The 12,599-nt window shown below is 39.1% G+C and overlaps 1 protein-coding gene across 24 annotated transcripts in view; it reads left to right on the top strand.

The window, feature by feature from the left end:
• The window catches only part of ATXN2 (ataxin 2), a 136,811-nt gene that overhangs the window by 81,829 nt on the left and 42,383 nt on the right, over positions 1-12,599 (top strand). For 16 of the 24 annotated variants that reach the window (XR_011505333.1, XR_011505331.1, XR_011505332.1 and 13 more), the window contains 4 exons: positions 3,327-3,631; positions 4,938-5,001; positions 5,777-5,929; positions 6,318-6,384. Coding sequence is in view for 21 of the 24 variants with exons in the window: in XM_070516048.1 (XP_070372149.1) it covers positions 3,327-3,631; positions 4,938-5,001; positions 5,777-5,929; positions 6,318-6,384 (589 nt within the window). In the remaining 3 variants the exon portion in view is untranslated. The remainder of the gene's footprint in view (positions 1-3,326; positions 3,632-4,937; positions 5,002-5,776; positions 5,930-6,317; positions 6,385-12,599) is intronic. The other 8 variants (XM_070516044.1, XM_070516053.1, XM_070516050.1 and 5 more) reach the window with 1 other exon arrangement.

The raw sequence follows: 12,599 nt of genomic DNA, 5'->3' as shown, positions 1-12,599 counted from the left end.
CAACTAGGGCTATATCAAACTAAAGCTTCTGCACAGCAAAGGAAATCATCAACAAAATGAAAAGGAAAGCTATAGAATAGAAAAAATATTTGCAAATCATATATCTGATAAAAAGTTAATATCTAAACTGTACAAAGAACTCATACAACTCAGTAGCAAAGAAACAGCCTGATTAAGGCAGAGGATCAGAATAGACATTTTTCAAAAGTTGACAGACTGATGGCCAACAGGTCCATGAAAAAGTACTCACCATCACTAATCATCAGGGAGATGCAAATCAAAACCACAATGAAATATCACCTAACACCTGTTAGAATAACTTTTATCAAAAAGACAGGAAATAAGTGCTGGCCAAGATGCTGAGAAAAGGGAACCTTTATGCACTGTTGCTGAGAATGTAACTTGGTATAGCCACTATGGGAAACAGTATGGAGATTCCTCAAAAAATTAAAAATAGATCCAGCAATTCTGCTCCTGGGTATTTATCTGAAGGAAATGGAAACACTAACTCGAAAAGACATCTGCACCCCTATGTTCGTTGCAGCATTATTTATGATAGGTAAGACATGGAAGCAACCTAAGTGTTGGTCAGTGGATGAATAGATAACAAAAATGTGGTATAGAAAATAAGTGAAGGTGGACAAAAGATACAAACTTCCAGTTATTTACTTTTTTAAGGAGCCGCTTGTCTTTTTTTTTTTTAATGCCTTTTGGTGAGGAAGATTGGCCCCGAGCTAACATCTGTTGCCAATCTTCATCTTTTTTTTTTCTCCCCAAAGCCCCAGTACTCAGTTGTATATCCTAGTTGTAGGTCCTTCTATTGTTCTCTGTGGGTCACCGCCTCAGCATGGCTTGATGAGAGGTCCTAGGTCCACGCCCAGGATCCAAACCTCTGAACCCCAGGCTGCCAAAGTGGAACACACAATCTTAATCACTACGCCACCAGGCCGGCCCCCAAACTTCCAGTTGTAAAACAAATAAATCATGGGTTGTAATGTACAACATGGTGACTATAGTCAGTAGTACTGTATTGTATATATGAAGGTTGCTAAGAGTGTAGATCTTAAAAGTTCTCATCATAAGAAGAAAAATTTGTAACTGTGTGGTGATGGTATTAACAAGACGTTTGTGGGGGCTGGCCCCGTGGCCGAGTGGTTAAGGTCGCGCGCTCCGCTGCAGGCAGCCTAGTGTTTCGTTGGTTCGAATCCTGGGCGCGGACATGGCACTGCTCATCAGACCACGCTGAGGCAGCGTCCCACGTGCCACAACTAGAAGGACCAACAACGAAGAATATACAGCTGTGTACTGGGGGGCTTTGGGGAGAAAAAGGAAAAAAATAAAATCTGTAAACAAAACAAAACAAAACAAAAGACATTTGTGATTTCCCAGTACATACGTATGTTGAATCATGTCATATACCTGAAATTAATATGTTATATGTCAATTATATCTCAATAGAAGGAAAAAAAGTGGTTCAGTTTCAGGGGGTGGGGGAGAAAAGAATCTGTTTTCCCTTAGGTTTAGTATACTGCAGATAGGAAATATCAGAATGCTCAAAAGCATGAATTGGCCTTAGTTTCCCCCTTTGTAAGATGGCAATAATAGGATCTACATCAAATAGGGCTGTCGTAACCACTAAATGAATGAGTTGGTCAGTAGTTTAGAACAGTGTCCAACCCATAGTGAGTACTGTAGATATGTTTGCATTGTATGAATAACAATAACAAGTATCATTTTTCCCTCAGTCAGAGACCCTTGTGATAAACACTCAAGAAGTCTTATGCAGTATGCAGTTGGTCTATTACGTGTGTAGCCTCTACTAAAAGATTTTTGTGAACAAATGCTGGCTTAAACGTTAAGTGCCTGTATTGTGACTTAAATTGTTACTAAGTTCAAATAAATGTCCCTCTCGCCTCTTGACCTCATCTCTGTGAGGGCTCTCTAACTGTGTTGGTGATGCAGTAAAGCTTGAGGTGCATAGTGCCGCTTGCCAGGATGCTAGGGGCCGCGGTGGTGAGAGTTGACACCGGTTTGCTCCTCCCAGGGCTTAGAGATGGTTGGTCTGTCTCCAGTCTTGCAGCCCCTTCTGCTGTGCAGTTGCTCTTCAGCTTACTTTCGCTGCCCGGGGCTGCTGCTTGTGTTTGTTCTCGTTTCCACCTTGGCTGCTTCTACTTGCTCCCCTTTTTCTTTTCCTTTTCTTGTCGTTTCCTTCAGCTGTCCTTGTTTTCTTTCTTCTGTGGAGTATGACATCTTGAAATCATCTTCAGACAGTAATAGCATTGAATTCTTCTGGTCTGCAGACTTAAAAACCCATCACTGATTTCACTAACGTCTTTGTCTTCTGCTCTTCCTGATGGTACTGGTGTTTTGTGGTTTCCTACTTTACTTATGGATTTAGAAGGTCTAACTGACCAGCACGTCTAGTCAGGTCTCCCTCTGACTCCACCTGCTTCCGACTTTGCAACCCACCAGTCCTCGGGGCCAGGCCCAGGTCTTAGTCCAGCCTCCATAATGGTCTCTCTTCATTCTCACTTGGCTTCCTCCAGTTCATTTTTCACAAAGCTGCTGTGCTCATCTTTGTGAACTGTAAAGCTGCTCAGTACTATACCTGCTTAAAATTCTTCAGTGACTTCTCATTATCCTGAGAATTAAAAGCTAGAGTCCTTATCAGAGCTTTCAAGTTTTTTTATCCTCTCATTCCTCTTGGGTGAGTTTGTCATTTCTTGACTCACTCTTGCCTGTGTGCCCACTCTTGCTCCAGCCACTAGTGCTTTTCTGTTTCAAAACGAGGCCGTCTTCTCCATTCCCCTTGGATTTTTAAACATGGAGTTTTTTTGCTTAGACTATTCCCTTGTCCAAACTGCACCGCCTCCCCCCCCACCCTCATCTCTCACACTTTAGAGTAGATGATACTTCCATTGAAAAGCCTTCATTTTCTGTAAGTTGCTTTTTCCTGTAGCATTCCATAGCATTTACTCCATTTTGTTGTTAAGTGTCTGAATGCACCCAGGTGGTAAGCTTTGGGAGGATAGGAACTATTTCATATTTTCCATACCAAGCATACCCAGCAGGCACAGTTTCTGACACATAGTGGGCACTCAGTAAGTATTTAACTTTTGAGGCTATGACATTTGAGTCCTTAGATGACTATGATTGTGTTATACAGACATTCTGTTATTGTTGCTTTGTAATAAAAACATTACTCAATGTATGAAAACTTATTCAATATATTTTATGCTTGCAAATAATATTTGCTTGTGTTCATGGAGCAAATTGATTACTAGAATTATTTAAAATATTTAAATATAATTATTTCCTTTATTTAGTTACAGCCAAGTTCTACTTCTGAATCTATGGATCAACTGCTAAACAAAAATAGAGAGGGAGAAAAATCAAGAGATTTGATCAAAGACAAAATTGAACCAAATGCTAAGGATTCTTTCATTGAAAATAGCAGCAGCAACTGCACCAGTGGCAGCAGCAAGCCCAGCAGCCCCAGCATTTCCCCTTCAATCCTCAGTAACACGGAGCACAAGAGGGGACCTGAGGTCACATCCCAAGGAGTTCAGACTTCCAGCCCAGGATGTAAACAAGAGAAAGATGATAAAGAGGAGAAGAAAGACGCAGCCGAGTGAGTAAATCTGGAATTTAGCACATCATTTTACTTATTTACCTTTTTCTTAAGGTGTCCAGGGCCTTCCAACTCAGAAATCTATCTGGACTTTTAAACTGCTTTATAAGCAGCCCTCAACTTAAAACAACTAGTCTAAACAAATAACATCTTAAGTAAAGTAGGTCATTACACCTCTTCCCTCCTCCCTCATTTTTGCACCCCGTGCCAAAAAACACCTAGGCATAATTTAGAAAAGCTGTTCTGTAAATGTACAGGGAGTTGAAACATTACTGGCTTTTGGACTCATATCTGTTGGATGCTAGTCAGTACTCACCTTCTGACTGTGCTGCTAGGACTAAGACCTGCCACCACAAGAAGAGAAAAGTATCTGGTGTCCCCACTTGGAATTCAGTGTCTTTTCCGTAGAGACAATGTTTTAGTTAATGGTTAGATTTATTAAGATAGACTTAATTCTGTATGTCCAATATATTATTGACTAAATAGACTTTTGTGGACTAGCCACAGAACCTAACCTAACTACCGTTGATTTATTTGTTCTGGGTTCCACAGAACTCAGTTACCAATGAACTTTTGGGTTGCAGCTTGTTGATAAGTTGGGGAGTTCTTATTCTTGATTCGAGGCAAAAATTTTTGTTACAGTAATGATTTTTCCCAAGATACATCATGTAGGAAACACTATCACATTAAAAAATACCACATGGGGGCTCGCCCAGTGGTGTAGTGGTTAAGTTCATGTGCTCTGCTTTGGTGGCCTGGGGTTGGCTCGTTTGGACCCCGGGTGCAGACCTACCCACTGCTTATCAAGCCATCCTGTGGCAGGCATCCCACATATAAAGTAGAGGAAGATGGGCATGGATGTTAGCTTAGGGCCAGTCTTCTTCAGCAAAAAGTGGAGGATTGGCAGCAGATGTTAGCTCAGGGCTAATCATCTTCAAAAAAAAAGAAGAAAATAAAAAATACCACATGCTACAGAATTGGTATCTTAAGGATTGCTTTTAAGGAAGTTTTGTAAGAGGCTAATGTCTTTTCAGTTTAAATATTTGTTGATTGCCTTTGAGAGAAGCATTGTATATTACACTTTTTCAAAAAATTGTCCTTTTTTAGCCAGTCTTTTATCAGATTAAGGAGTGGGAAATCTGTATATATGTTTTAATGAAGAGGATTAGTGATCTTCTAGTGAAAATTGTTTAAATCTAATATATGTTTAGGGATTTTTTAAAAAAAACTATCAGATATAGAAGACTTTAGAAGAGCATAAGTTCCATGCAGATTTCACTGGCCTTGTATTTTTTTTCTGGTGTAGGCAAGTGAGGAAATCAACACTGAATCCCAATGCAAAGGAGTTCAACCCTCGTTCCTTTTCTCAGGTAAGTGTGTTTCTCTCTTTGAAGTAATCTAGTCCCTAAAAAAAATAAATTTATTGTTAGCAGAACTATTCTTATTTCCATACCTGCCGTCTGAATTCAGTTATAGTGTCTAAAACAACTTTTAAGTTCCTTTTTCTTACATGGTCATTAATGGATATTTTTGAGCCATAGATAAGATCCTTATTTTGTCATCAATTAGATCTGATCTGGGGCAAATCTTTGAATCTTTCTGACTCAGAATTTGAAGATGGTTGGCTAGGTAGGTTCTCAGGTTCATAGATAAAACTGTTGTTATTATTCTACTGAATCTGTAAGTAGATTTATTTTTTAATTTTCTGGTTTCTTAAAATCACCACTACTATTTTTAAGAGTATTGTTGATCAGGGCCGGCCCAGTGGCTCAGCAGTTAAGTGCGCACGTTCCGCTTCAACGGCCCAAGGTTCACTGGTTCGGATCCGGGTGCGGACATGGCATTGCTTGGCAAGCCATGCTGTGGCAGGCATCCCACATATAAAGTAGAGGAAGATGGGCACGGATGTTAGCTCAGGGCTAATCGTCCTCAAAAAAAAAAAAAGTATTGTTGACTCATTTGCAAAATTTTACTTTAACTGTCTACTAAAGTGTTTTTTCTTTTATTTGAAATGTGGAATTTTATTTTCCGTAAGTTTTTTTCATTGAAAGGGACTAATTAAAAGTGAGTAAAACTTAAAAAGATGGGGAAATTGCAACAATATTTAGCTTTTCATCTTAAGATAGTTGATTTATGTTTCTGTAGCCAAAGCCTTCTACCACCCCAACTTCACCTCGTCCTCAAGCACAACCCAGCCCATCTATGGTGGGTCATCAGCAGCCAACTCCAGTTTATACTCAACCTGTTTGTTTTGCACCAAATATGATGTATCCAGTCCCAGTGAGCCCAGGCGTGCAAGTAAGTCATAGAATTTGATGTGCGTTTACCCTCCCTAGTTGTTTGTATCTGGCACCAAGCACTCTGTAGCTGTGCAGTGACTTGAGGCGGTGATAGATGGCATAATAGAAATATTTGAAGATGGCAGGTGTGCAGTGTTGCGGTGTTGTTAGTATAAGGACCTAAATCTGAGAATATCGTCTGGTGAGAAGGATGGCTTGGATTTACTATAGTTTGAGGTTTGTCCTTTCAGCTGTGGGTGTGATTTTATGTTTTGATGACTCACAGAGAATCAGGAAACCTCAGAGCTAGCCCCCCAGCAATATACAACTAAGAGAGAGTGGTAAAGTACAGTCTTATTATCTTGAGAGCCTAATCTTTCTTTTTTTTTCCCCCCAATTCTCTGAAGCCTTTATACCCTATACCTATGACGCCCATGCCAGTGAATCAAGCCAAGACATATAGAGCAGGTAAAGGTGAGAATAATCCTGGCTGTGTTTGCTTGTAGTCTGCATGCTGCATGAATTAAGTAACTCGGTTTATAATGAATAAATATTTGTGGTCCAGCTTTGACTTGTGATGAGGCTGTGCATTGACTTTTGATGCCCAGCAGTACGTAAGGTATTCAGAAGCATACCTTTTGTATACTCCAAATACGCACTGTTTTGTTTTTATGAACAAAAGCAAGGTAGAAGAAATGCTCATCAGTTGTGATTGTTCAGGATCCTCTTCAAAGAGAATAATTGAATTTTAAAGTTTTCATTGTTAAATTTGAAAAGAGGGTTTGCTAAATTAATTTACCAGGTTGCTGACCTTCTTATTTTATACTAACATACAATTTTTTTCCCCCAAATTCCAGAATTTCTTGTTGAGCAGAGGGCAGCTTACTTCAAAAATCCTATTAGAGGGATGTTTCCTCATCTTTAAAATGAGAGTGTTGTATAATGTAGTTTTTTTTTTGAAGATTGGCACCTGCGCTAACATCTGTTGCCAGTCTTTTTTTTTTTTTCTTCTTCTTCTTCTCCCCAAAGCCTCCCCAGTACATAGTTTTATATTCTAGTCGTGAGTGCCTCTGGTTGTGCTATGTGGGACACTACCTCAACATGGCCTGATGAGCGGTGCCATGTCCACTCCTAGGATCCAAACCAGCAAAACCTTGGGCCACCAAAGCGGAGTGTGCGAACTTAACCACTCAACCACAGGGCAGGCCCCTAATCAAGTTGTGTAATCTGGATTCCATACTTGTGTGATTAAAGAGCCTTCATAAAAGAAAATATTTATCTTAAAAAGAAATCTTTTAATGTTGAAAAATGCTAAAGGGACCCTCCCCCCCCTTTTTTTTTTTTTTTTTAAAGATTTTATTTTTTTCCTTTTTCTCCCCAAAGCCCCTCTGGTACATAGTTGTATATTCTTCGTTGTGGGTCCTTCTAGTTGTGGCATGTGGGATGCCGCCTCAGCGTGGCCCGATGAGCAGTGCCATGTCCGCGCCCAGGACTCGAACCAACGAAACACTGGGCCGCATGCAGCGGAGCGCGCGAACTTAACCACTCGGCCACGGGGCCAGCCCTGCCCCTTTTTTTTTAACCATCCAAGCAATTGAGAGCATTTAATTGCTGTCATTTTATTGAGAGACAATAAAAGTGCAATGATTTATATAAAAAAGGCATTCATCAGGGCCAGCCTGATGGCAAAGCAAAGTGCTCACGTTCCACTTTGGTGGCCCAGGGTTTGCTGGTTTGGATCCCAGATGCAGACATGGCACTGCTTGGCAAGCCATGCTGTGGTAGGCGTCCTACATATAAAGGAAGATGGGCACAGATGTTAGCTCAGAGCCAGTCTTCCTCAGCAAAAAAAAAAGAGGAGGCTTGGCAGCAGATGTTAGCTCAGGGGTAGTCTTCCTCAAAAAAAAAAAAAAATGGCATTTATCAATGCCCAATAATTACCCTCCTGACACAAAAATTTCACTTCTTAAATTAATGAGCATTCCTTAGTGTTTGAAGTAATCATAATTTGTGGATGTTAATAATTAAAACTCTTAATGGTTTTTTCTTTGATTCATATGATATCCTTTGTCTTTGCCTTAGGACACTGGAACCTGATGAAAGAACTCTAGCTTAGATAATATAAAGTTATCTAGTTGTAGAATTAATCTTATTCTGAGGGCCTGAAAATATTCCAGAGAGAAAAATTCTTTTAGTGCCATTTTGAATGAGGTTAATATTAAGGTGTTCATATATTAATTACTGCCTGATGTTGCTATTTTAATGGTTGTTTAATGCAATGAGAACATTTTTTATATTAAAATATAAAAGATGAGTGCAGTGAAAGCAAGCACTACAGTACAGCTCTCTATGTGAGAGATGCACTTTACCTTCAGGAGGCACTGTCATTTTCATCGATGGGAGAATTACATACTCTGAGGGGGCCTCAGCCAGTTTTGTAGAGGTGTTTTTAGTAAGATAGAACAGGCACACTGCAGAGAACATGAGCTGTAAACATGTGCCATGCTAAGAAGGTGGGAGATGATTAAATATTTGCTTTGTCCATCATTCATATTCGAGGGCTATCAAGATTTTGCCATATTTACTTCGTGTGCTTTGTTTCTTTGCTGAAGTATTTAAAACAAATCCCAGACATCATACCATTTCATTCCTACATACTTAGTGTATATCTTTTATAAGTTATAGACGTTTTTCTTAGGTAGCCAGAGTGCTGTTATCATACTTTATAAAATAAACAGTAATTCCTTTTTATCATTTAATATCCATTATGTTCAGGTTACGCTGGCTGAGTCAAGAATATATTTTTACAGTTGGTTTGTTTTGAATATGGATCAAAATAACATCTACACATTATTGAGTTTATTACATGTCTTTGTGGTTCCCTTGCTATTGCTTTGTGGCAGAAACCAGTTGTTAACGTAGTATGTCCTACATTCTAGATTTGTCTCTTTACTTCGTGTGCTGTCATTGATTACATTCAGGTTTAACTGTTTTTGTGGGGAGAGGTAAGAAGACTTAATAGATGGTTGTGAGTGCTCTCTATTGTCATTCAGGAGGGGCACAATATCTGGTCCTACTTTGAGTTATGATAAGATTGATTAAGGGGGGTGCCAGCCCGGTGGTGCAGCAGTTAAGTTTGCATGTTCCACTTCTTGGCTGCCCGTGGTTCGCCGGTTCGGATCCCGGGTGAGGACATGGCACCACTTGGCACGCCATGCTGTGGTAGGCATCCCACGTATAAAGTAGAGGAAGATGGGCACGGATATTGGCTCAGGGCCAGTCTTCCTCAGCAAAAAGAGGAGGACTGGCAGCAGATGTTAGCTCAGGGCTAATCTTCCTCAAAAAAAAAAGATTGATTAAGGGCTCAAGTGGTGATAGCCTGATCCTCCCTCCCCAGTTATAAAGTCTTCTGTTAATCTTTCATCTAATTCACTGATGATGATGCTTAACATCATTTTCTCGTTAGGGCTGTGGTGCTCAAATTTCAGTGTGCATCAGGATCACTTGGAGAGTTTTTTAAAAACACAGATTGCTTGGCCTCATCCCCAGAGTTTCTAATTCAGTAGGCTTGGGACATAGCATGAGAATTTACATTTCTAGTGCAATTTATAAAACCAGTTCCCTAGTGATGCTCCTGGTCTGGGACCAGACTTTGAAAACCACTGCAATTAGGAGTTTAAAAATGATGATTTCTGAATTCCTAGCATTACTTCTCCATTTATTAGCTCGAATCATTCTGTAAGGGACTGTTCTTTTCAACTCGGGCTATTTGGTTATTCTGCAATAGTTTGTACAGAAAAGTTAGTATAAATGCTTACATTTAGGTGCTTAAAATTGGTTTAAGTGCCAATTTTGTTGGAGTTGGTGCCCTTGTTACTTTGAATAGTGGCCAGTGAAATTTTCTTTTTTTTGGATGTGACTCTCACCCCTCTCTTTTATTATTATTGAAAATATATGTATGTATTTTATGAATACACAGATTTTCGTATGCTTTTATGTATTTATTGCGTTTCAGACAATCAGTTATTCTTTTTGCAGCTCCCATTGTCCCATCTTTGATCAATGGCATTCTCTTCAAGTTGGTTCCTGTTTCCCTTTGGTACTACTCATTTGTTTCCGCCAGCTTCCTTTCTTCTTGCTGCAGATAAGAGGCTCATCTGTTTCTAACCCCAGACCTGGATCACTATTCCTCCAAGGAACCCTGATTCTTTTTGCTGGGAAATAGTATTTAGAAACCATTTTGTGGTAATTGGATATGCTCGTTGCTGTTGAGTTACTGCTTCTAGGCCTTTTCAGTGGACAAAACTGGGAAATATCTTTTTTTTTTTTCCCAGAAATTCAGAAATTCATATTGATATAGTCAGTTCAAGTTAACATTACAAGATTTTTACTGACTTTTTGCTTGCATCCCTTATTCTTTTACACTGAAAATCTTGTAAAAACTAGTAACTTTATTATCTATCTTTTAACAAATTACCATAAAGCTTAGCTGCCTAAAACAACAAACATATTATCTCACACAGTTTCTGAGGGGCAAGAATCCAGGAGTGGGTGGCGGGGTGGTTCTGCCTCGAAGTCTCTTATGAAGTTGCGGACAAGATGTTGGCTAGAGCTGTAATCTGAAGGGTTACCTGCAGCTGGAGGATCTGCTTCCAGATCCAGAGCTGCTCACAGGCTAACCTAGCAGCTGGCTTCTCCCAAATGAGTATTCAGAGAGAAACCGACATCACTGGAAGCTGCAGTGTATTTTACAGCCTGTCCTTGGATGCGACGTATCATAAGCTCTGCCACGCAGAGCAGACCTGCTGCGGTGCCGGAGGGCACTCCACACGGATGTGAATGCCAGGAAGCAGGATCACTGGGGCCAGCTAAGTGGCTGACTCTCTTACATTTTCCTGTAATGTGTATAAAATATTTTCAAAATATTTGTTGTCTGATTATTAGACTACAGAAAATAATTTAAGATTTCTTTGGAGCATTACTTTTCTTTTGTATCTGTTTCACTAAGAATTCTTTAAGTGCTAGTTTTCAGAGTGAGTTGTTAGTGCCAAAATACTGTCTTCTACAGTCGCTAAGTCATGTCAGTGATTTGAAAGATGGGTTTATCTGATCAAGTTTGTTTTCATTTGTAGGGGTAGCTTTTTTATTATTTTAATTTTATTTTTCACATGCAAAATATTTGTATACTTTCAAAGTGGGAATTACATAAAAAGATCATTCAGGAAAGTCTTGCTTCTGTCCCAGTTTCTTCCATTTGTATGTTCCTTCATCACCTCCATCCCAGTAGGTAGATGGTCCTTCCATCATCAGCAGGTGATCATTTAAAATTATTTTCTATTTATCCTCACAGTGTTTATTTTGCAAGTAAACATTTGTTGTTCTGCCAGTATACATTCTATTTTTTTAAATAGATTTATTTAGATATACCATAAAATTCATCCATTTGATGTATACAGTTCATGATTTTTAGTCTGTTTTGAGCTGTCCAGTCATCATCACAGTCAATTTTAGAACATTTTCATCACTCCAAAAGGAAACCCTGTACCCTTTAGCAGTTCCTCCCCGCCTCCCATCATGCACATACATACCCTAGTCACGCTAATCTACTTTCTGTCTCTATAGATTTGCCTGTTATGGATATTTCGTATGAATGAATGAAATGCTTTTGTGACCAGCTTCTTTCTCTTAGCGTAAGGTTTTCAAGGTTCATTCATGTTGGAGCATCTGTTAGTCCTTCATTCCATTTTATAGGTAAATAATATTCCATTGTGTGGATATATACCACATTTTATTTGTCCATTTATTAGTTGATGCCTCTTTGGATTGTTCCCACTTTTTAAGTATTATGAATAATGCTGCTGTGAACAGTTGTGTACAAGTTTTTGTTTGGACTTATGTTTTCATTTCTTTGGAGTGGAATTACTGTGTTGGAACTGCCACACTGTTTTCCAAAATGACTATACTGTTTCATATTCCTGCCACTGATGTACAAGGGTCCCAATTCTCCACATCCTCACCAACACTTGCTATTGTCTGTCTTTTTGGTTGTATCCATCCTAGTGGTTTTATAATCATGCGTCACTTTAAGACGGGGATATGGTCTGAGAAATGGTTTGTTAGGCGATTTCATCATTGTGTGAGCATCATAGAGTGTACTTACACAAACCTAGATGGTATAGCCTAATACACCCCTAGGCTGTATGGTTGTAATCTTACAGGACCACTGCTTGGATATGCGGTCTGTCGTTGACTTAAACATCATTACGTGGTGCGTGACTATAAAGCAGTGTCTCATTATGTTTTTAATTTGTATTTCCCTAGTGACTGATGATGTTGATCGATTATTTGCATATCTTCTTTGGAGTGATGTCTATTCAGATATTTGACCTAGTTTTTAATCAGGTTGTCTTTTGATTATTGAATTCTAAGTGTTCTTTATATATTCCATATACAAATCCTTTATCAGATATAGGGATGAAAAAATATTGTCTTTTCGTTTGCTTGATGATGATGTCCTTTGCAGCACTTAAGTTTTTAATTTTGATGGAAGTTCAATTTGTTTGTGTTTTGTTGTTGCTTGTGCTTTTGGTGACTCAGCGGTCATAAAGATTTATTATGATTTCTTCTAAGAGTTTATCGTTTTGCTCTAATGGTTAGTGATCCATTCTGAGTTTTTGTGTATAGTATGA

The sequence above is a fragment of the Equus asinus genome, chromosome 8 (genome assembly GCF_041296235.1).
Source record: "Equus asinus isolate D_3611 breed Donkey chromosome 8, EquAss-T2T_v2, whole genome shotgun sequence".
Taxonomy (NCBI): Eukaryota; Metazoa; Chordata; class Mammalia; order Perissodactyla; family Equidae; genus Equus; species Equus asinus.
Note: the sequence above shows the minus strand (reverse complement) of the source record. Positions and strands in the feature narration are given on the sequence as shown.